At 30.5% G+C, this 25,816-nt stretch overlaps 2 protein-coding genes across 2 annotated transcripts in view; both read right to left on the bottom strand.

Moving 5' to 3' along the window:
- On the bottom strand, nucleotides 1-7,531 carry LOC136979794 (L-cystatin-like). The gene is made up of 4 exons (XM_067275820.1): nucleotides 7,448-7,531; nucleotides 427-634; nucleotides 241-351; nucleotides 1-138 (listed from the first exon to the last, which is right to left on the bottom strand). The coding sequence occupies exons 2-4, from the start codon at nucleotides 610-612 to the stop codon at nucleotides 31-33; spliced, it is 405 nt and encodes a 134-aa protein (XP_067131921.1). The 5' UTR covers nucleotides 613-634; nucleotides 7,448-7,531; the 3' UTR covers nucleotides 1-30.
- The window catches only part of LOC136979793 (ras-related protein ORAB-1-like), a 24,821-nt gene continuing 5,942 nt past the window's right edge, over nucleotides 6,938-25,816 (bottom strand). The window contains exons 2-7 of the mRNA XM_067275819.1: nucleotides 16,446-16,518; nucleotides 16,323-16,370; nucleotides 16,200-16,247; nucleotides 8,235-8,330; nucleotides 8,028-8,159; nucleotides 6,938-7,961 (exon numbers count right to left, since the gene is read on the bottom strand). Of these exons, the coding sequence (XP_067131920.1) occupies nucleotides 7,761-7,961; nucleotides 8,028-8,159; nucleotides 8,235-8,330; nucleotides 16,200-16,247; nucleotides 16,323-16,370; nucleotides 16,446-16,518 (598 nt within the window). The 3' untranslated portion in view covers nucleotides 6,938-7,760. The remainder of the gene's footprint in view (nucleotides 7,962-8,027; nucleotides 8,160-8,234; nucleotides 8,331-16,199; nucleotides 16,248-16,322; nucleotides 16,371-16,445; nucleotides 16,519-25,816) is intronic.

Here is a 25,816-nt window from a genome sequence, read left to right on the forward strand (position 1 = left end):
TTTTCAATATTTGAAGACTATTTTATTAAATTAATACTCTTCATCATCGAAAGGTGAAGTGCTGCAGCTAAACGATGTCATTGATAACTTGTGTTCCCACGACTTTTCCCAAACTCTGACAGTGCAATATCGTGTTAACTGTTATATATGAAATGAAAATGTTAGTCAATAGTATTTTACATCCTTTCATCTACTTTTATGTTAGATTTTCTACTTTAAAACAAGAAAACAATAACTTACGCCTCCATCTCTGGCGTCGCAATCCTTGGCTTCTTCGAAAGTTTTCTCGGTCTTGGCGCAACTTGTTTCTTGAATTACTATTTTAACTTCGTAGTTAAATCCTGCAACCACCTAAAATTTTGAAAATTTCTGCATTAGTTCATCTAGAAGATACAAGAGATGAACTTAGAATAAAATAGAACATACCTGTCTTCTGGCTTTGACAAAATCGATCAATTTATAGTGATAACGGGATCTCAAATGACCATTGACCAGTTCAGCACCGTGTCTGCTCATCTCTACAGCTTTCTCGTCATTTACATCAATATCCTCCCATTGACCAGCTGCTGCAACATAGCAGACAACAAATGCGAACACGAACAAGGCCTTCATGCTGGAGTTTAGACTTAGGAAACTGTAGAAACAACGAATTTAGTGCCGAATATATACTCTAAGTAATTAACCAATACGATAAACTGTAAGATAAGCATGTGTCTATTCACAGTACAAAATGTAATATTTTTAGAATATTTGATAAACATTTGTGCTATTTCACATTGCAAAATGGTCCATATTTTATTTGACAGTAATTTGATTACGTATGCGAGTCAATAATTTAAGATTATATCTAAATCCTGATAAACGTGCTTAAAATTATTGTGGATGTGGGAAATTCTAGAGTTGAATTGAAAGACCAGATTACTGTTAAGTTTTCGCTGAATGTTATTTTCTATGAAGGTCTATGATCCCATATAATAACACAATCATCAAATTTGATATGTAAATGAATGGTCATGCGTAATTTAATATAGATATTTAGCATAATTAAATATTTGATACCAGAGATGATACCATGGGTTCTTTGGGATCGTCTCTCACCAGCGGGATGCTTACGTGGAATTTTGCGTTTTCTTCGTTTCTTCAGAATTCTCCATTTCTCACACCTCACGATCGAATATAGTAGCCTGGAGAAGCTCATGGGGAATCGATCATTATTTTAAGATTTCGTCCACACCAATACGCAAAAATTCCTAAAATATCCAACATATGAAATACATGTATTATAATGTTATCAGAGAGATTATTGAATAAAAGACACTGCACCATAGAGTATGCAAGTCTTTATTTAAAAATCTATTATAGTTTTCTACTTTTCATCACATAATTAAGGACCTTCATTTTTTGGCAGTCCACCGAATAATATGTTTAATAGGCATTCAGAATATTCATACAAGTTGGAAGTATTTATGAAAACTAAGATTACTTATTAAGATTACTACTGAAGAATTACTGTTTCTTCATTAAAATTTAACTCTCTTCAATAGTGACTATTAAAAGATTTGCACAAGGTCGTTTCTTAAAGTTAATATGCTTTGGCAATCCATTGACATTTTTAGGTGTAACACGTTATCTGTTAGAGTCGATATTTTCTATTAATCTTGTGATAATAGTCTGCATGATGAAATTTGCAGTTCTTTAATCTCACTTGTCAGTATATCCTAACATGGCTATTACATAATCAGTAATATACCGAGAGATTAAAGACACTAGTGCAAGAGTTACTGATAATCTAACTTCGCAAATAATATAGTATTGTGCCACCTGCAGATAGCTAAATCTACACTATTTCATACTTGACTTGTATAAACTTCTAAACTACAGATAATGCATAAAATTACATTTTGTTATTGTTTTAAACTTTAATTACTTCGCAGCATACCTGAAATGGCAACGTGTTATGCTAATGTATCGCAGAATACCATAAGAGATCTAATTACTGCAGAAGTGATCTCTATTTCTACTTTGATATCAGCAAAACTTCAGATAAACTCATTTATTCAATCTGTTGTCCAGCTTCAGAAATTGTGCAATGAATATAAAACAGCAGCATTCACTTCAACTACTTGATAACACGCTGTGTTCGCAGGCATTCGATTACGACTCCCTAAGATCTATGATTAACCCCAAAGCAGAAGAAAAAACTTCAACAATGGTACAAGCAGTGTTAATCTTAGACAACAAATGACCAGTCAAGTATAATTTTCAGACAAGTCACATTTCTGCATGTTATGGTGAAAACAGTCCAAGTATGACATCCAAATACGAAGCATTCAATCCAAGTTGCTCGAAGACAAGTTCCCAGCAAGCAACAGTTCGGGATTATTTTCTAATACTGTATTGTTTTTATTGGCGTCACATTTATGAATATGTTAGGCTCATTGAGCGAAGAAAAACGACAACAATGGTTAATTCGCTTCGTTTGTAAGAACGGCCCCAAAGCGAAATTCGCGTCGTGGCTTTCGTGACATTTGGCCACGACGCGTTGTGGTGTTTAAAAAAAGCTATAACGCGTTCTGAATGTTAGCTGATGCAACCACGATGGAGGATCATACGACGCACCGTGGTTTGTAGCTTTAAAATATGGGTTCTAGCCTCGAGACATTTTTGTTTACAATTTTTGATGCCGAACAACATTAGTTGTTCTATAAGTTTTCCTAAAAATTTAATTTTCATACTTAAAAAATTTTCAAAGAAAAATATATGGAAAAAAATACACATTTTTTTCTTTTGTTTTGCTAAAAAGTGCTAAAGGTCTAACTACTTGTAGGTGCTTGATATACTATACCCGATGTAATAAAAATCGGCTGCTAAAGTTGAAAATCACTGTGCGACGGATTTATTACGGTTAAAAGCCACCACACGTTCTGGATGTTAACATAACGAGGTAATAAAAAAATAAATAAATTATAATGAAAAAGAAAGTTATCTTCAATCATTTTTATATAAATAGGTAACAAAATTATTCACCACATACAGAAATGTAACGTTGTTACTTTTCAACATTTAATTACTCATTCAGAAAAATCTGTTGCGGTGCTCGAGATGTCAACGTTTTCTAACAACTAATTTACTAGAAATAATTACTTTGTCGGGGACTTTTATTAATAAATCAGTCATTTTTATAAGAATCGAGAATGTTGCGGAGTTATTTTCGCCGATTGTTTTCGAACGGATTATCGACTAAACCGAGGTATCACTATACAGTGTACACCCATATACTGTACCTAGCATCAATCCGCATTATTTCTTTAGCTTCTGAAGTTGTTCTGTCCTAAAACTCTCCAGTTATAGGGGAAAACAGAATAGTTTAGGCTAAAACATTTTCCAGCAAAACTTGTGGCGCGATGAGTAATAAGACCACAGAACACAGGGTAGTTTTACCCTAGATTTACCTTAAATATAAAACTACCGGAAACATTAGCGAGGTTGAGGCTGAAGTTTTAAACACGAAAACGTCCGACGTATACGTTTTCGCGTTTAAAACTTCGGCCTCAATCTCGCAACTCTGAGAGGTTGAAATTACTCTAGATAAGGGTAATTACCCTAGAAACAGCAGCACTGATCAAGAATTAACACAATACACTCAAGCGTTTGCAATGCGCCCGTTGATAGTTACAACCTATCCTTCGTATCGTGGTTGCATCAGCTAATACTACGTTCGCACACAATCCTCGACTAACTTCGATCTCGATTTACCTACAATCTGGATTGTGACTGTCGCTATTCAAACGTCGTGCCTGGTAACTCGCTTGAGAATAATCCGGCTATTGCAAGCGATGATAAAACTGGCATAACTACTCGGTAAGTCACGGACACCAACACACAAAATGGAAGTTTTGATTAGAAATAAATACTTTTTCTTGCCATATATCTAATAATAGACAGATGTCATCGTCTCTCCAAATATCTTTTTTATTTTTCTGTCGATAGCCCGACACGTGTTCCACAGCAATCTTGTATTTTCTTGCGCGCGTGGGATTGTGGGATCTCTCTTATGACTGGATCTAGTTTCAAAAACTCTCTCCAGTCAATCGCGATTGAACGTCGTTTCAGTCGAGATTGAAACGGTCGAGGGTGTTCGCACCAAGGCATAGTCGCTGACCTTGGTCACAATCTAGATTGAAATGCTCGGTGCGAACGGGGAATAACGTTCAGAATGGGTTATGGCTTTTCTTAAACAACAGAACGCATCGTGGTCAAATATGAAAGCCACGACACGAATTTCGCTTTGCGGTCGTTTTGAATTAGCCACTACGCGTTGTGGTCGTTTTTTTCGCTCAATGAGCGATTTCGGTCTTTGAGCCTAACAAATATAAACATTAATAATATGTATCAGATTAGCTTGGAATACTTCATGCAGTTAAATATTGTTCATAAAACAATCTTTTCAGAGCAATGATTTTGTTCCAGCATTATTTAATGCCAGTTCATTCCATCAAAAGAACAACTCATTGATGTTTGAAATACATCATCGTAGTGTTACTGTACGGATCTTAATCAATTCAGAACTTTTTGAAATATTGCAAAAAACAACTTGCAACATTGCAACCAACTACAATCAATGATCTAAAGACGAAGTTACAGTTAAAATGGCCAAGTTCACCTATCACTCATTGCCAGAAGCAAGTTACCTTGATCGATTAAAGCCATAACTGCAGCCCATAGAAACCAACAAAATATTGATTTAGAACGATCTGCATGTTGATGATATCAATGTTTATTAAAACATACGTCATGACAGAAGACAGTTAAAATGAAATGATTCCATTATTTTGATACAGGAGTGTGTTCCATTTTCGGTCCATTAGATAAATCATTGAAATCTGAAATGGAGGAAAATATTGTTCATAAAACAAATTTTGCAAGGTGTTTTAAGACAATACACATTTGTATGTTAAATGTTTATTCTTACTCAAATACACATTAGGGTGGAACATAATTATCTTTCTTGTATTTCATTTTTATGATCTGCTGTTATATAGTTTCCATTTTCACTATTCTCATTGATGGTTGAAAACCTTAATGACTTACAACCATCAAATGAGAAAAATGAAAATGGAACATACATGACATCAGATCAAAAAAGATGACAATACCAAAAATCAATGAGAAGAAATCCAGATAAACAATCCTAAACAGTTTTCTTTGCTAGAAGCAATGATAAGAATTTCTATATTTTATAATACCCTACAATGAACTATTAATGTTAAATCTGGATTTTAGTGTCATAAAATACTGGACCAATATGCACTGAATTTAATAAAATACTTTCTGACAGGATGAAGTCAGAACAAGGACTTTGTAGTCATTCTGTACTTTTGTAAAATTTAAATACACAGTTGTATTTCATTTATAAGGAACTTAAATAACTAAATATAAAATTCTGAGTTTTATTCATTTGTTATAACTAATAACAAGGATTTCTTCATTAGTAAATATTCAGTAGAAACTATTTGAAATGCTCAACAATTTAAATACAATAATACAGTTCAATTGAGGAAATTAGAATTTATTTTTTCCTAAACATCTTGAGTCAGGATTATGTAATAATACATAATATAGTAACAATTTGAATAATGTATAAGTTGTAAGCATACATAAGGAATGGGACATGTTCGATCAGATTTTGAAAATCTCATAACAGATGGCATTACACAATTTTAATTTTTAACATATGACACCATCTGTCTTAAGGTTTATTTAAACTTAAATATTCTTTTAAATAGAAAAATTTCTCATAATTTAACATTACTCCTCTTGTGCATTTATTTTTTAAATTTTATATCACGCAGTAGTATAATTGATATTATAGGATTTCTTACTGGGTAGCTGTTTCTTTAGCAGGAAAGATATGTATCATACACCACAATGAAGAATTTTTCTGTCTATTTTAAATATCTACGATCCAAACTCTTTTCAACTACTCCTCCACCTCATCACAATCTGCCACAAAATTTGTACACATCCCCTCCACAGTGCAGAGGTCATATTAGAATGACCCCTTACGTATATCTAACTTATGCAAAATATATATGAAAGTTTATTACTAAAAAGAAAAGCTATTAATTAATTAAGTAAAATGATTTTAATATTTTCAGATTAATCAGCGTACCATGACGTTTATATAACTTTATGGTAGATCAGTTGGTCTTATAACACAAGGCACATGGTATCACCACCAAAAATTGTGGCTAACTGCAATTTTGCACATATAAACAGACCTTATCAAAATGGGATAAAGTAGCAACATGCATTAATATTTTAATTCCAGTTGCCACTTCATTCTGATATATATATATATATATATATATATAAAAATGGACAGTTGATAAAAAAATCAGGGATGGTAAAACATGCAAACCTAAAAAATACAGAAAAAAACTAGTGCTTTGAATGATATGAAAGGAATACACTCACAAGGTGAAGGTTTGAAGAGAGCAAATTACAGAAAGAACAAGATGTTAAGGATGGTGAGAAAGGAAGATGGTATGATTAGAAATAAGACAACTTATTAAAGATAGCAAAATCAGAAAAGTTATATGATAGTTTTATAGGTAAGTTATAGAATCAAGGAATCTTTAACAGTTGGTGAAGTTGAAAGAATGCTAGCATTTTTGATCCAGATGGCCATTTCAGGCATGGACAGTTGAAAGTGGATTGCCTTTGTCAGTAAAGGAAGATTCCTTACTAAGGCTTGTGACACCAGCATTCCACTTTCAACACCTGAAAAGATCTTGTGAACCAAGAGAAAAATGTTTCCATCACTTAAAAGTGCATTGATCAACAGTTATTGTGGTTAACTCAGCTGAGTTAACCACAATACTGTTATGTTCTGTTATGTTCTTAAGTATTTAAAGAAATTTTAAAAGAAATGCTCTTTAAGGTATTGAAAAATTTTATTAGCTCAAAATTATAGTTTTTTTGTAATTTACAGACTTGCTAAAATTTTCTTCTTTTCAACTGCCTGCATCAATAGTCAGACAAAGATTAAAAAGCTGTTTCTGTACATCCCGAATGACATATGGATAATGCAAGATAAAGCTAAAGACTGGCTAATGTTCAATAAATTACATTGACATCGAGAATAAATGAATTTTTTCTTATAATTTGTCACATAATGAGAAATAATGAGAGTGACTCACTTGCACAGTTTACAAATTGTTTAATAAATCCATATATAGTAGAGACTAGTCTGTACTTACTGCTTTATTTGAACTGATCATATGTATATATAACTGTACCAAAAAATTAAACTGGGAAAAAAATCATATCAAAACTATGCATAAATTTGTTTTTTTTTTAAATATATATATATATAGTAAACTTTAAATCTCTCCAATGACATCTTGATACAACTAGAAAATAATGTTAAACTATAAATACTTACTGCTACTGACAAAATATTCTTGAGATGCATAAATTACATGATGAAATAGTACACATCCTTTAAATATTCTTTTTTCAATCCTAATGTAATCTATCATTTCTGCTCAATAACTGGAAAGAAGTGCATGTAAATTCCTTCCAGACGTCATGTTCGTAAAGTCAAAATCAAAATTTTTTTATTCCTTGTGGAATTCAGTTCGTGAGAAGGCAAAAACCAACATTTATTGGATTCCTTCTACAAATTATAGAATAAAAAACCAAAACAAAATTACTAATAAGAAAAAGCATTGATGTGATATCTAATTGTAGCTTTTTCAACAGCATCCAGATCCCTGTGTTTTGATTGGAGTACTGGCATTTGGGTTGATTTTGCTTCCTGTGCTGAGATCACTGGTGGATAGTGGGCCCATCCTGTTCTTAATTTCCGCTGCCATTGTCATAAAAACACTTTCTACATTGGTAGCATTCTTAGCACTCGTCTCGAGAAATGGTATCCCAAGCTGATCGGCAAATTCCTTAAAAAAATAATATAATTAATATCTAACAGTGGATATTATTTAAAGTAAACAGACCAAGCCAACCTTTGCCGAAGCGTAATCCACCACTTTTTTGAGTGTCAGATCACTTTTATTTCCAACTAAAAGCTTATTTACGCCTTCGCAAGCATAACGTTCTATTTCCTGAAGCCACTGCTTTACATTATTAAATGATTCCTAACAAGAGGGTATAAATTCAAATTATTGAATTAAAAATATTGTATATGTTAATGTTTCCATATAATGGCTTACTTGATCTGTAACATCATAAACAACTATTATTCCATGTGCTCCTCTGTAGTAACTTGATGTTATAGTTCTGAACCTTTCTTGACCTGCAGTATCCCACTGTAAAAAAAATTCACACACAAACATATTAACTAATTATTGAACTAGATCTAATAACAATATTTTTTTTACAAATACATATTTCAATTCCATGTTTTTTTTTGATTGCATGAGAGTTTAATGTTTAAATTTATTTCTTCCTGCCAAACACACAATATAACTTTGTTTATTTTAATAATGAAGATGATATAAAATTAATTATTAACACAACTGCAGAACTCATTTGGGTTGGTTTGAAAGTATATATATTTCATGCTGGGTAAAGCTTGAAGTTGGCTGAGGGTCATAAATGTAAGTCATCTCTAGTCATTACAGTGATTGATCTATAAGATTATATCATCTAATAAAATATAAAAGATCAGACAGAGATCATGTAGCATAAAATGATAACACATCTATACAGTAAGAAAAAGTTTAGGGTTCTAGTTCTACCCTATTAGCAATCTTCTTTTCCAGAATCTTTAAATTAATTCATTCAGTTAATTATAATGTATAATTATCAAATTTAAATAAAATACAATATGAACCAGCCTAACTGCCTACTTTCAGCCAAATTACACTATTCAATCATTTATTAATTACTTCTATTATTAACCTCAAATTTAATTTGATTCTATTTGTTTAAATATTCAAAAATTTAAAATACAATTTTCTGGTCAGAAATGTATGATTAGCATGATGCATGGCCAACATAAACCAGTAAAAATAACACAAACTTAGAACATTACATGTATATTGTTATGACATTGTCATAATGCCAGGCTGCAACTTTTAATCATATTTTAATTTTAAAAATCATGTGACTTCTAGTCCAGACAAACAGCTTGTATATTGTAAATCAATCATCTCCAGCCCCTAAGTTTTTCATATGTGGTCTAAAGTTTCATCTATTTAACTTCATTCTCAAGATTAATGAAGGACAGATGGACAAAGATAACTTTTTTGCAATCTCCATAGCAAAACTGTGGAGTTTATACGTCTGCAATTTGAAAATTTCAACCCAATTACTTATATACAATGTTCTTTAAAATATAAAAATCAAGTTAAGCAATGGAATTGGTTATACTTATAAAATTAACTGTATAACTATATAATTCTAAAAATTAAAATTTAGAAAAACTTTTTCGAGAATAAAGCACTCAATCCGCACCGACTTTGAGGGATTTTGAAGTCATTGTGGATTGAGTGTTTTATTCTTGAAGAACTTTTTCTAAATTTTAATGTTTTGAATTATATAGTTATACAATTAATTTCATAATGTGTTTCATAAGTCTGGAACCATAGGAGTTATGTTTATCTTCATTAATTCTTTTAAAAACAAAGCATGGAATTGAGTAAGAAGAAAGAAATTCAATCTATTTTGATGGTAGATATGTATAGTCAGCATGAAGTTGCAGAAGAGTTTACACAGGCTGCATCTGGATTTCCCATCAATCACAAACAGCAATCTGGATGCAGCCCATTAAATATTTTGTCAACTGCAAGTTCCCACCATCAAAAACATCTTGAATTTGTTCATCCTTACTCAGCACAATAATTTACCTGTAAGAGAATAAACAAAGTATTTATTGCTTAAATATATTTTATTTTTATTTGAATTCCTTTAAGTAGGAAGTGTCATATATTTGTCATGCTTAACAGTTTTTCTTAATCAGTTTCATAAAATAGAATAAACCAGACAACATGAATAAACTTTGCTAGATTATAAAGACAGATTTTTAGTTATAGTTACATTTATCAATAGTTAGTTATATTATTTATCTTCCATTTTGTTTCAGTTATTGAGTTTTGGATGTTGAGTTATGTTAAATCTTAACTGTTATCTCAACACTTACAAGCTAGTACTTCAATTTCTTAATTTCATATTAACATTTGCATAACTAATGGAATTGCATCCCATTAATTTAGAATTTAAATATGATTAATTAAACTAGTAATAATATTGTACTATACTTTTGTAACTAGATACTATTACAGATAATAGTTAGGGAACATTTTATTTCTTACAAGCATGTTGAATATGAAAATCAACATTATGCAATGTTAATTTGCATACTGAACATACTTAGGAAAAAATAAATAAATAAAGGACTATTATCAAACTGATACAGCAAACTAGACTGCATGCAATTCTGCTGGTCAGTAAAAAGCTGCAGAATTGTAAGCTAATGAATGATTTTGTGCTGATTAAGTTTATCTTCTTAAGTTATCCTAATCAAATTAATCATTTGAAATTTTAAATAACTGTAACTTTGTAAATTGTAGTAATAATTAATTTCATTGTTGTAAATGGTATTTTTGAAATTTATAATAGTTTAGTTTTATCATAACTATTGATATTGAAATTAAAATTTTTGTTTTGTAGTCAGAAAGTCCAGTACTAACACTTATAATTTAATACTTTTTTTATATTTTACAAAGTCTGACACAAGACAAGACTTAATAACTCCATGGTTAAACTTGAAACAGAAAAAAACTACAAAATTATTCAAAGAAAAATTTCTAACAGCTATAATTTTCAGAAAGACACTATTATTAGATCTTTCTTCTGAAAGATCTAATAAGAGTGTCTCAATAGCCCTGGCTGAACTCACAATTGACAAAAAACCAGCTCCTCAATCAAAGAATATAGATATCAGCATTGTAAATACAATATTTCTGCCACTAAGAATAGCTGAATAATTTGAGATTGCCACTACAAAGATCTCTGTGATAAAAAAAAAAAGGAAGACTGGAGATATCAACAGAAGACGAAGACAGCTGTGTTTAAAGTACAGCAGTCTTCATCTCCAGTTGGTATCTTACGTCACAACATCATGTTGATGTCTTCACCCTATGCAGGCTTTATGGAAATGTGGTGGAAATGTTTGTCTCTACCACATACCCTTAAAGTTCACATATGGAAAATACCCATTGAATGATAACTGTCTCAACAATATTTATTTTATAACCTTTGAGTAACTAAAACACTAAATAATAGCATATTATTTAATTTTGTTTCTTTTTTTTTGTTATAGTAGTGTTTGAATTGTAATAAAAATTATAAAAAATTTGAAGTTTGTTTATATGTAAGATAACAGCAATGGAAATTGTGTTATTTCCCTTCCATGTAACCATTATAAAATAGTTGTTTAACCATTCTTATAAATTGTTTCCTCTGTGTTTATAATTGTTTTATTTCATTTCTATCTTACATTTTAAACTGTTGCAATGAAAAAGATTAAATTACAGGCAGTCCAAACTAAGGACTGTTCCATGTTCTTTAACTTTTGTATTTAAGTTTGTGTTTTCCCTAAATAAATTTATCATCATCTTAAACATGCTGTAACCCATGCTTATTATTGCTGCAATTTCTAAATGATTTATTTTTAATAAGAATACTTCAAGCATATTGCTGCTACTAAACTGCTTTGAAATAAATGGGAACAACATAATTATGAAAACCTATCATGCAAAGTTAATATTTTATTGGTGCTTTTCCAATAAAAACGCTAAAATTTTATTATTGTTATTTTATTTACTTTCTGTTTTCTGCAAATATTTCAGACAAAATTCACAAAGACTGAAATACTGCACTTTCAGTTTCTCTCTTAAATCTCACAAAGGAAAAAAAAAACAAAACTAACTTCTAACATGAAGACTGTCATATGTATTTGCTAGTTTTAATAATTAACAATATTTTTGTCTTTCTATTCAGGAACAGATTTTCATATTTTAAAATTCTCATCACATTGAACTCATTATGAAAACGCTGCAGTGAACTCAAGTATACCTTTTCACAGACAAGTTTGTTTCTTGCTAGATAAAGCCTGATGGCTGGTTAATTATATCACAATTATCAAAATATTAGTGTATTAAATGTGTATATCAGGCATGGACAAATGTGGCTCTTTTTGAGTTATGTGCAGCTCTTGCTGAAAGTGTTAATTTCTGTTTTTTTATTACTATTTTTACAATTTTATTTTTATAATTTTGTGAAAATGTTTATTAAAAAAATTCAATATTTGTTTTATATTATATTGGATTGTTCGGAAAGTTCGTAGCAATTTTTAAGAGAAATAAAAAAAATTGTTTTAAAACTAAAAATACACTTTTATTCCATTATGTGTGCACCATTGTTTTTAATGACGTTTTTAATGACGATTTATTTTAATGACGAAGTGCCATCTATAGGGCAGCTTCATGATACCCTCTTCGTAGAACTTTCCAGTTTTTCCCGCAAAAAACTGATCCACGTGGTTTTTGCAAGCTTCCAAAGTATCAACTTTTTATCATGAAGGGAATTTTGTAGAGAACGGAACAAATGGTAGTCCGATGGGGCAAGGTCAGGTGAGTAAGGGGGGTGGGGTAAAACATCCCAGCCTAGTTCCAATAATTTTTGGCATGTTCGTAAAGACGTGTGAGGTCTGGCATTATCTTGGTGAAACACAATGCCTTTTCTATTGGCCAGTTTCAGACGTTTTTCTTTAATTGCCATGTTCAGCGTATCCAATTGGGAACAATACTTATCAGAATCAATTGTTTGATTCTGTGGAAGCAGCTCGTAGTGCAGGATTCCTTTCCAATCCCACCAGACAGTGAGCATGACCTTCTTTGGATGAAGACCGGCCTTTGGGGTTTTTAATGGTGATTCATTTTTCTTACCCCATGATCGTTTTCGGCTGATGTTGTTATAAATGATCCACTTTTCATCACATGTCACTAAACGCTTCAGAAAAGAGTCATTTTCATTTCGTCTTTCAAGAGAATCACAAATGGAGATGCGATCCAGTTTTTTTTCCGTTAAGTCGTGAGGTATCCAAATGTCGTAACGATTCATGTATCCGAGCTTCTTTAGATGTTAAAATACAGTACTGTTTGATGACTTCACTATGTCTGCAATCTCTCGAGTTGTGTAATGAGGGTTTTCATCCAATAATGCTTTGATCTGGTCCTCTTCAATAACAGGAGGTCTTCCTGAGCGAGGAGCATCTTCAAGGCTGAAATTACCTGTTTTCAATTTTGCAAACCACTTTAGAACAGTTGATTCTGATACAGCACTCCCATCATAAACATCACATCTTTTTTGCTGTTTGTACAGCATTTTTGCCTTTACGAAAAAAAAAAGAAACAAGTGTCAATAATGCACGTTGTTCGCATCCATTTTTTGCAATAAGACAAATTAAACGCTATTTGAATAATCTTAACGGTTTTTTTGTAACGGACTCTTCTCAAGGTCATTTATCGTAATATTCATTGGTTTGTACAATTCTAATCATTTTTGTGTCAATCGGTGTCTCAACTGTCAGCTATCAAAAATCACTACGAACTTTCTGAACAACCCAATATTTATATTATATAATAAAATCGCGCACCTTACCATACTATCCACCACGATAGTACAGAACTGCGGCTCCCATGCATTTTGCAAAACCTACATTGCGGCTCCCACTGAACTCTTGCTTGCCCACCCCTGGTGTATATATTCATGAAGAACCATTGTTTTATTTTGTAATTTTTTTAGACTAAATTTCTTGTTTTTCTCTCTTTTTCCAACATTTTAAAATTTTTGTTTTACTTATTGAATTTTATAAATTATATAAAACATCCAACTAAAATTCTTTATTTCAAATACTTTGAATATTTTATGAAAACAAAAGAAATTCTTTAAAGTGTAAAAATTTTTCAGTCTATTATGATTTATTATAAATCACTTACTAAAATAATTAAAAAGTATGGACAAAATTATGTACATTGTAATTGATTAATGTTTATCACAAAATTTATAAAAATAACAATAAAAATACATTAATTTTAAAAGACAATGAAATAAAGATCACAACATATCTATTTAAGGAAAAAATAAAACAAAGGTTTGATAAATAGTATTCAATTTTTTTATCAAGTACAAAATATTCTCTGATGTGTCAGTACTACCGGAAACAGCAGGCATGAAAAATTTTCTCTTGCAGTAAAAAGTTAAAATTTATTTTGAATAAAAAAGAGAACAGATTATTTTAATTCAACCCAGGGTCCATTTGACAATGTTCTGTTATACTTTGATGATTTAGAAACTATACATGCTTATAAAAAACAAGTTTACACTTGTGTCTTACAAGGGGAAGGCATGACCTGGAAAATTCACTTCAGGATGAGACTTGGTATATAGGTAGTACTCCTTAAGAGTGTTCAACCCTCAAAACAAGAAAACACAATGGCCAGCCAATTTTGAGAAAAAGGCCTTTAAAAATTCGAGCTCAGCTTATGTACTAATAAGTTTCGTTAGGCTGGCAGCTGCTGAGCAGCTCAGTCGATAGTATTCTTGGCTACCACCAAGTCGTTCAGGGTTCGAATCTCGGTCACTATTATTATTATTATTTTTTTCTTTTTAAAAATTTTTTAAAATAAGAATTTTTAATATATAAATATTAAAATTTTATTGTAATAAACATATTTTTAAATGAAATTATTTAAACACATGTCATTTTAATTATTATAATACAAAATAATTAATAAGTATATTAATAATAATAGTTATAAATGGTTATTATAGGAAGTAAAAAGTTTAAAAGTTAGATTGTGTTATTTTCATTCAATCCTTTTCTTAGCCTCTTCCCTTGAATGTGAGGGAGTAATGTCAATTTTATTTGTAATGTATGTTCTCCATCTTTCCCAGTCTGCCCAGTCAGTGCAATATCTTGGTTTTTCTAAAATGTTGAGATTAGGGATGATGATTTCAAAAGATAAGTAACAAATAACACAATCTAACTTTTAAACTTTTTACTTCCTATAATAACCATTTATAACTATTATTATTAATACAATTATTAATTATTTTGTATTATAATAATTAAAATGACATGTAATAAGTGTTAAATAATTTCATTTAAAAATATGTTTATTACAATAAAATTTTAATATTTATATAGTAAAAATACTTATTTTAAAAAATTTTTAGAAAGAAAAAAATAATAATAATAATAGTGACCGAGATTCGAACCTTGAACGACTCGATGGTAGCCAAGAATACTATTGACTGAGCTGCTCAGCAGCTGCCAGCCTAACAAAACTTATTAGTACATAAGCTGAGCTCGAATTTTTAAAGGCTTTTTTCTCAAAATTGGCTGGCCATTGTGCTTTCTTGTTTTGAGGGTTGAACACTCTTAAGGAATACTACCTATATACCAAGTCTCATCCCGAAGTGAATTTCCCAGGTTGTGCCCTCCTGTTGTTAGAGACACAAGACCTATTTAGAGTTTATTCCTTATAGGGAACATAAGGATAAAGATGACAAACATTTAAATTAGTGGGTTGCAATTCCATTTATTATGCAAATCTTTAAAATTATACAAATAACATTTTAGTTGGGAAATGATATGAGAGCAGTTTGGATCTAAATATAATTCAAATGTCCAAAAAAATCAAAACAAACAAAACATGGAAAATAATGTAACTAGCTAAATATAACTATAGATCCAAAATTATCTCATGCTACACATGTATGTGTTCTGCTTATAAACAAAAAGAATAATCATTATCTATTTAGAACTTGCAGATATTTACAACAGCTCACAATTGAAATTTAGCATTTTACATACAGTTTATTTTCTTCCAAGCATTTTTAAACACAAACTTATTCTTGTATATATGCTTTATTAATTAATAAACACCAAACAACTACCGGATTCTATTGGGCTATTTTAATTATAATTATTAAATTTAATAAGAGATAGTGCCTAACACCTCCCTCTAGGACAATTTATTTAGAAATGAATTAAATTTAAACACAGATAAGTAGCCCAATGAAATCCAATAGTTGTTTGGCATAATACAAATTTATCAAGTTTTAGAGATGTTTGTTTATAATAAATAATCTAAAAAATTACTTACTATCTGTAATTTTATCGTTTTACCATCCAGTTCTATTGTTCTAATTTTCTAAACAAAAAAAAAAATATAAAATAAATCACTTTAATAGGAAAAATATTTAAAACAAATTTCAATAAAACTTACAAAGTCCACTCCAATTGTGCTGATGTAACTTTCTGTGTAAGTATCATCCTGAAATTTGAATAATAATTAAAGTAGTTTCCTCAAAATTAATAATTTATATAAATAAAGAAATTAAACACTAACAGCAAAACGTAGTAATAAACATGACTTTCCAACTCCAGAATCTCCAATAAGAAGAAGTTTGAATAAATAATCACTGAAAAGAAAAAAAAATTCAGTTATCTTTAAGGAAATAAGTTAACAATTTGTCAGATTATAGGTTTATGATATAATTTTAAAATAAATTTTACTTGGAAAATTTACTAATAATTAGAAATTTTTATTGATAGTTAGAACTATTTGATAATGTACAGGGTGTTGGAAAAGTTACTGTGCAGTGAGAAATTTGTAACATTAAAATTATACAGGGTTGGCCAACGAAAACGAAATGGCAGTTTTTGGATAGTTGGATTTGTATTTAAGCAAATCGCTCAGACAGGTCAATTTTATTCTTGAGGGGAACATCTCGGAAATCATGCAAGGACAAAAAAAATTGATCATAAAATTAAGGCTGATAATATGTTATCTGTTAACTCTGCTGTTTCATTTTCATTGGCCCACCCTGTATGCCTAGCATTGTGTATAAGACATGTAAGTTGTACACTGCACGTTTCCACTTTGTCATAGACATCATCACTCGTTCACATATGTTCTAAAATCTGTAGTTCAAAAATTCAGAAGACTTCTATGTGACTGCATATCTCACATGGAATCTTGCCCTTTACATCTCCAGACCTCACTTCCTGGAATTTTGGGGCCTCTTACATATGATACAGCAGTTATATTGTACCTGTACATGAAACTTTGCTTTCATTAAAACTTTACTTAAGCCTTTTCCACAGCACAGTAACTTTTCAGACATCCTATATACATGCATATATTATATTATCTATGTATCTACAATATTAATTTATTTCTAAAAAATGAATGAGCTAAAAATATTCACATAATGCAATTTCTTATACAAGTATCATATTAACAACAACACACAATTCATTTTATGTTTAGGACAATCTGAAAAATTCAAAATGGAATCCAAACTGTAAATTATTAAAAAACAAGAAAAATACATTAATAACTGTGCCAGTAATTCAGAAATTTATGTTCAGTTCAAAAATTAACAGTGACATGTAATGTTACTGATATAAACATTAATAACTAGTTTAATGTTACATCTACTTGCTTGTTTTATGTAAAATTACCCATCTACTTGTAAAACAGAATATAAAATGGCATTTATAAACAGTGGCATAATCAGATGAGGCCAGAAAAGAAAGTACCCAGTAAAGACAGCTTCAAAAGAAAAAGAGATGGCCAATTTTTTGCCTCCAGTTCATACTTTCTGCTTGACCACTGTTTATAAATATATTATACAGAAAACTAAGCTTGCATTATTTGTAATTGGCAACGTTATAGCCCGATAATAAATCCATTTTATCATTTAATCATAAATACATTGCAAGCCATCCATAAATAAAAATTTTTACTATTTTCTATTATCTACGGATTACGTATACATATATCTATACAAAAACATCTGATGTAAAAAAAATTACTCCTAGTAAAAATGTCTTGGAGTAATTGGAATTTCTTGATGTAATAATACAATTATTACATCAAGAAATAAGACCATGTTGTACAATTCGGCCAAGCATTGAACTGAATGCATCGCCAATCAAATGTGCTGCCAACCAAATACTTTCAATAATCATTATAGTTGATGCTGACCAAACATGTCACCAACTAATGCTTTTGATACACAGTTTAGGAAAATCATTATAAAAAGTTTTAATCAGTATAAATTTCCACTTTTTGTAATTCTGAACAACATTTTGAATAAAATTCATTTGTTTCTATGCAATTTTATCCTTATCTTATAAGCATAAAATTAGGCCATAAAACTGAACTAGCTCTATAAGAAACTCTCCTGAACTTTGACCTATCAACCCAGAAGTTCAACCAGAACCTCATTGATGATGAAACAAAGCTTAAAGTTTACAATTTCAGCTTTCTAAATCCAGTAGTTTTTTTTCTCTAAAAGCACTGCAGGTGCTTGTAGAGAAAAAAACAGTAGGAGGAGAAAAAAATATAGCTTTTCTGGTGATTTTTATACTTTTCAGTTGCTTATATTTCGGCAACCGCATTACAGAAAATATTGAAATTTTGCACACTACATATACAAACAATTTTCTTTCAAACAATATATTCAGAATTACTTCAGGTATTTGGAACAGAGAAATTGGCCCCCAAAAATTGGGAACTCTGATTCCTGTATATGCAGGGTGTATTTTTTAAACCGACAATACTCAGAGACATCTGTAGAACAATCTAACAGCCGGACTGTTGCTAAATTTGGCAGAGTGACTAAGGATGACATGGGAAAGAGATTCCGCAAAGAAAAAAGTAATACCCAAATTTGTCGATAGAGGTGGATTTGGCACTGTTATAGTGAAACAGCTAAGAATTTGTTAAAGGTTCACAGACTGCACTTGTTCAAGGTTCACAGGGTACCGTTGCTGGTAGTAGCAGCACCTGGAGAGTGGCACAACAATTGAAAAAATGTATTAATCATGTAATTTATGTTCATTGATAAAATTCTATTATTTCTTTTTCAACATGTGACATGTTCATATTGTCATCCATCTCACCTGTTCTCTCTTGCTAGCGTGACTGCTCTAGCTGTTGAATTCTGTGAACAGTGAGCGTACTCTCATATTGCTGCGCTAGCAAAGGAAAAATTGCGTGGGCAAGAAGAAAGGGGAGGAGCAGTATGGTAGTATGGTAAGTTCTGCGAAAAGTTCTCAAGTTCTATCCATACAAGATAAGCCACCTGCAAGAATTAAAACCAAACGACCATGCTACACGGTTGACATTTGCTCTGACATTTTACCTAAATTCAGGTAAAAATGGCCCTCATCTCCCCAGAGAATTATCCACGACCAAGCATCGTCCACCTCTATCCTGGCAAGAAATGTCAGAGCAAATGTCAACCGTGTAGCATGGTCATTTGGTGGCTTATTTTGTATGGATAGAACTTGAGAACTTTTCGCAGAACTTGCCATACCGTCGAAGGCGTCATTTCCAATTGTTGTGCCACTCCCCAGGCACTGCTACCACCAGCAACGGTCCCCTGTAAACCTTGAACAAGTGCAGTCTGTGAACAGTCAACAAATTCTTAGCTATTTAGCTATAACAGCGCCAAATCCACCTCTACCGGCAAATTTGAGTACTACTTTTTTCTTTGCGGAATCTCTTTCCCATTTCGTCCTTAGTCACTCTCCCAAATTTGGCGACAATCCGGCTGTTAGATTGTTCTACAAATGTCTCTGAGTACCGTCAGTTTAAAACAAAACACCCTGTACAGTAAGTGTCAAAATCCCCCCAAAGTTTGTACTGTACAAACCATAAAAAAAATAGAAAACACTTTTGATATTAAAAATTAAAAGAAAATAAATCAGCTGTAAGATTATTACAATATTCACATAATGGCAAAAAATGAAAATAATTTTCATATTTTTAAAATGTTTATGGTGTACAAATTCTACTTGTTGCATTGGCAGGATTCTGACACAAAAATTACTTTGTTATAACATCAATGTTAAACAATGTAATTTCATGCATATTAATGAAATATTAGGATATATATATGCAAATGAACTGCTGCTTGATATGCATCATCATTAGGCTGCGACTATGCAGACGTGAGCGAGCAAATTTTCTGAGAGAGCGAGAATATGTGGCAAGAAGCAATAAATATCAAACCCTGTTAGATATGTGCAAAAACCAGAAATTTGCTCTCACCAGCGATATTTCTCACTTTTTGCTTGTGCATGTTTTCCTTTGCGACAACTATATCGCTCGCAACCTCTCACTCACTACTAAATTCGCATCTGCATAGTTGCACCCTTAGAGCTGCCGCAAACTACTTTGCATAGCAAACGTGTGCTGGCACAACTGATGACTTCAAAGGCTCCTCCCCTTTCTTCTTGCCCACGCAATTTTTCCTTTGCTAGTGCAGCAATATGAGAGTACGCTCACTGTTCACAGAATTCAACAGCTAGAGCAGTCACGCTAGCAAGAGAGAACAGGCAAGATGGATGACTACATGAACATGTCACATGTTGAAAAAGAAATAATAGAATTTTATCGATGAACATAAATTACATGATTAATACATTCAGTATTGAAAATAGTATCAACGTTGTATATAAATAGTAGTTTTATATAAATAGTTTTCGGCTAATTAAGCCTAGTTAGGCGTAACTAGTAGGCATGTTTTTCCCATGCTGTTTCAAAGTTTGGAATGAAAACTGACTGATTACAAGTATCGATTATAATAAAATCTCTGTTCTATAGCCCAGTGATTCTTAACAGGGGGGGCCGTGGCCCCCTGGGGGTCCATAAGATGTTGTCTTCCACAAAAGATAATCAAATTTAAATTTATTTTAATTTTTTAGTAATTTCATTAATTTTTGTTTTTCTAAATTTGCTGCTTTTTAAAAATTTTAATTATAAGCAAATTAACATTGATAAAACTATGGGTCTATATAGTTTAAAATTGGGCCTGCAGTCAGAAAAATTATTTAAGCATTGGCAAAACAGTTCAAAATGTAAAGAAAATTATATTTTAATTGAAAAATATTATATAAAATTCATTTTAATATTTAGCATGTTTACTTATGATAAAATGACTCTCTTATTATAATTATGTAATATTTGCTATGATTCACAGATGATGCCATAATACATTAAATTTTGAAATGTGATTCATGAAATTCAGAGTAAAAGTACTTGTTTGTGCTATGTCTAATGCTGTTTTTAGTTTTAAAAATTGATTTTTCAAGATTAGTCAGTCTAGACATTTGTGGCTCAAGTGAATAAATTCAAAAATTGGCTAATTTGTGATGATGACATTTGCTCGACTCATTGCATCATTTACCAAATCTCATTTAGTATTAAATACAATTAAGTTAAATCATCTACAAGACATTCCCATTGCAAGAAGCATGAAAAAAGTGCATCTCCTCATTTACCTTCTCCTCTTCCTGGTTGTCATGTCGGACAACAAAGCAGTTTCCAAAGATGGCAACCTTAACTGACATGACAGGACAATTCTTTGGATAAAAGAAAATTAGCTGTAGTTTCTTTGAGGGTAGTGTTGCAATATTAACTTTATCTGAAATAAGATTACAACTTCATTGTTTAGTATGCAATAAAAGCATGCCTATCCACATATAAATGGAAAATTTTCAAGTTTTTTTTTTTGAAAGATTGATTCTGGATTTTCCAATTGTTTTCCATTCTTAAGCTTGATGTTTATTAATTAATGAATGTACCATGTTTGTACTGTAAATCATTAATTTTTCTAAACTAAAATAAACTTTTGAATGTACTCAAAAGAATCAGAATTGAAATTGGGAAAAATTCTGCTATTACTAATAATTACATCTGCAATAAAATTAGATAACAACATTTCAATATTTGAGATAGTATCATCTAATCTGCATACCAGTACAATAAGCATCATGCTTTCAACAGCCATTCTAGAGACACGGGATATATGGTGGTATGATTTATGAAGATTTTATTTATGTTTTAGGAATTTTCTATAGTGTATATGTCAAAAAGTTAAATGCTGCTGTAGATTTTTAAAAAAGCTAAATATATTTCTTGATAAATTAATAAAGAACAGTAACTAAAACACAATAAGTTAAAAATATATATACTTTTATATTAGAAATAATGTAACTGATAGAATAAACAAATAAACATCTACACAAAAAAAACTTTCTCATGACTCAGTGAAACTATAAATCTGAACCTAGCTTATGTTTATTATATGAAACATTTATTTCCAGAATAAACTTTACACATATTCTATCACAAACAAATCTTTCCATAAACAAAAACAATGTTTAGAATTTAGTAAAATAAAAATTACATATATAATATTTTAAAATAAATATACAGTCAAACCTGTTTTTATGCGGGGGATAGGGACCGCATTAAAAAAAATCTCACGAAACTTCACGAATGGCTGTAAATAATAGTTTTCGCAACACAATTAAAAAAATAATTTTTTTATGCGGTCAACAGGGACCGCATAAAAAAGTCTCACATAGAAAATAACTCAAAACCGTACGAAATAGAATTTATTGACAACAGATGTCAGCACTTGACTGCATCGTCTGGTCTATCGTCTGTTTTACATATTTTTGTCCAGGTGGTGTTTTGTTGACTTAAAAAGTAAATTATTTCATTTTTCGCATATTTATGCAATAATATTACTATAATAAGTGCATTTATGCTATAATAAGTTTATTTAGCTATAATAAGTCAACGTAAGACATGACGAATCGCACGAGACTAGTCGCCAACTATACTGCACAAATAAAAAATCGCACAGAAAAAACCCGCACAAATTAAAAATTCGCATTAAAAAAATCGCACAAATAAAAATCGCACATAAAAAGAGCGCATAAAAACAGGTTTGACTGTATTTACAATAACAATTTATGTCTGGAAGTCATAGAAGTGAGTTACATTCTTTGAATAAATAAGTAAAATATAATAAAATTATAACTAAAACTATAACTGAGAAGGTCCATAACAAAACATTACATTTCAGGAAACAAATATTTTTAATTCAATCATGTCATATTTGTTAAAATCTATGGAAATACACTTCAAAATCTCACAAAAATGCAGTCTGTAATATTTAATTCATAATAATTATAATAATAATACAATACTATACATTATAAAATTCAAGAAAACAGTTTTTACTTTTCCTGAAAATTGGTTTATGGTGAAAATGTAGTTTTGGTCTAGAGATCTTGAAGTTTTTTTTTTATTTATAAAAATTTAATGTGCAAAGTATTTGATAAAACTGCATGAAAAATATTTAATAAGAAAAATCAAATTTACCTAAAAAGAAATTTTTTATATTTTTTATTTTGCCAATAACAAAGTTATTAGATTTCAATATAAAATAATTACTTTGAAAATTATTGATCAATATTTAATTATTTAGTATAAGAAACTGGAAATAAATGTATGGCAGCATTTTGTCTATTAATCTACACTTTCAATTATTTTATTTGAAAAGTAAATGTTTTGGTTAATTACTAAAACAATTCAAATGCATTTATCTCAATTCTATTTACTTAAAAAAAATTTTTTATTTGTGTCAAATTAATTCAAATTGATATACAGGGTCCTCCAAAATAAACAGTACAATTTTAAATTACTCTGTATTAATTGTTATCTTACAATTAACAGAGTAACTGTCCAAGTTTCATCTCCCATTTGCATTCAAATGTCTTTTGTCTACTACCTCAAGGATCTGTTGTAAATGAAAATGGCCAATCTGCAACAGAAGAGGCATGTGTCCTGCAATTCACAGTCATAATCACTCATCATTATGTAACATGAGTAATCTTCAGGAGCTGTATAACTGTGGCTGCTGTGGAAAAAGGTGACAACAGATATGCCATAATGAACATAGAAAAAATTGTAATGTTGGTTGGATGTGTGCCATGTGACACAAGGTCCACACACTTAGAAATTGTAATTGGAAAATGTGAAACTTTGATTGTTTTCCAATGTTATAATGTAGATTACAATGTTCTCATGTAATAATTAACATAATTACTAAAATTTAAAATAGTAGGATTCTTTTTGAAAGAATCTGTAGTTTAATAGTAAATTTCCTTCAGCATATTACTCCCACTTTCTCCAGTCACTGCTTTTAGCTTGATCTGTCTTTATTTTATAGCTTATCTTTCTGGTTCTTTTCTGTCACCAGTCCTCTCTTTCTATTTTAATTCAAAACAAAATAAAGTCAGAACCTTTAGGATCTGAGAACATCTAACAATTCAATGTCCTCCATAACTATTCAGGCTATCCACTACTTTGTTTCAATTATCCGACAAAACCTAAAAGCTACATTCAGCAAGGATTAATCACAATATTAAATCCTAAATTAGTACAGATATGAAAGTTGAAAACCAAAGTACAGTTTAGTATATACAGTAGAAAACATGCCTATTTCTGAATAATATAACTCTTAACACTTTACCATTTACTTTAGGACAATTTTTAATCTAATTATTTGATTTCAAAAGATTTCATTCAGTTCCTTTTCTCTTGAATCAAATACTTCTATGCAGTAAAATATATCTAAAACAAACTGAATAAAACAGAAACCTCCCTAAATATAAGAAAACTTTGAAAACAAATAAAATTTCTATGTTAATTTTTTTCTAAAGCCAGAAACCTGTCTAACATAGAAACAAAAGAGGGTTTTAGGTACAAACAATGTAACCCAAGTAGAGCAAAAAATTAAGAATCCAGTTATAGGCAAATATGTAAACCTCGCCTCCTGGAATAACAGTTACAGAGTATGACAATCTGTACTCCAAGAACAATTTCAAACCTTTACTATAAAATGAAGGACATTTGACAAGAAAATATAAGGACAAGGTCTTTATTAATATGTTGCAATTAACCAAGGGCAGAATCAAATAAGTTTTCAAAAACAAGCAACAAATATAATTCATTGAAAACAATGAGAATAAATTACACAGCTAGAAATTTGCCTTGTACAGAATAGTTACTAACTAGTACCAAGTAAACAAAGAAGTTGATTAACATTGTAATTACACAGATTAAAGTTAATAAATTATTTAAGTCAGTAATAACTTGACATCTGTATAACTATAATGCAATTAGAATTTCAGATCGCAGAGCAGGACATTATTTTTTTGTTTGATTCATATGCCTCTATGTCCTTATTTTCTACAGTTTGTTAAATGTTCATCTACGAAGACTGAGCTTATTAATAAGATGTATTACACTGGTGTTTTGGTTTTTGCAACTGAGGAATAAACTTATTCAGAGAAACAAACAATCTTTATTTTCATCTTGTATTATACCTGTACACCTTTTGTATTTCCTCAGTTGCAAAACCAAAACACCAGTGCAATACATCCTATTAATAAGCTCAGTCCTCGTAGATGAACATTTAACAAATTATTTTCTGGTTCTCAAATAGACTTGTTTTCTGTCATGTGACTTTAAGTATTTAACACAAGTTCTCAAAATCAAAGAGAACATTTTAGAATTAGTTATCAATTCTTGCATTCAAATATTCTCATCTTTAGAATGGAATAATTTTAGGTTAAATTGCAATAAACCTGGTAATAAAATTTTTTTTATGAAATAGTAATTTTACTAGAAAAGGAAAAATTAACTGTGTGGCACTTACCTGGCATAGTTTAAAGGTAAAAAGCTGAAAAAAAATTTATCACAACAAAAAATTTACTATGATGCAATTTTCGCTTACTCAACGTTTACTGTATAGCAGGGCTGGTCAAACCTTGCCACAATGGGAGACTATCATATCACTATATCCTCTAGCAGAAATACAGTATATGAACCACATCCTCTTTTGA

The sequence above is a fragment of the Centruroides vittatus genome, unplaced genomic scaffold (assembly GCF_030686945.1).
Source record: "Centruroides vittatus isolate TY-2023 unplaced genomic scaffold, ASM3068694v2 contig_641, whole genome shotgun sequence".
NCBI classification, from domain to species: Eukaryota; Metazoa; Arthropoda; class Arachnida; order Scorpiones; family Buthidae; genus Centruroides; species Centruroides vittatus.

Excerpts from the sequence above, each read along its gene's own strand:
- LOC136979794 (XM_067275820.1), bottom strand. The coding sequence starts at position 612 with ATGAAGGCCTTGTTCGTGTTCGCATTTGTTGTCTGCTATGTTGCAGCA. Across the intron at positions 352-426 it reads TTGTCAAAGCCAGAAGACAG|GTGGTTGCAGGATTTAACTA; the intron begins GTATGTTCTATT and ends TCAAAATTTTAG. Across the intron at positions 139-240 it reads GCGACGCCAGAGATGGAGGC|TTAACACGATATTGCACTGT; the intron begins GTAAGTTATTGT and ends CATATATAACAG.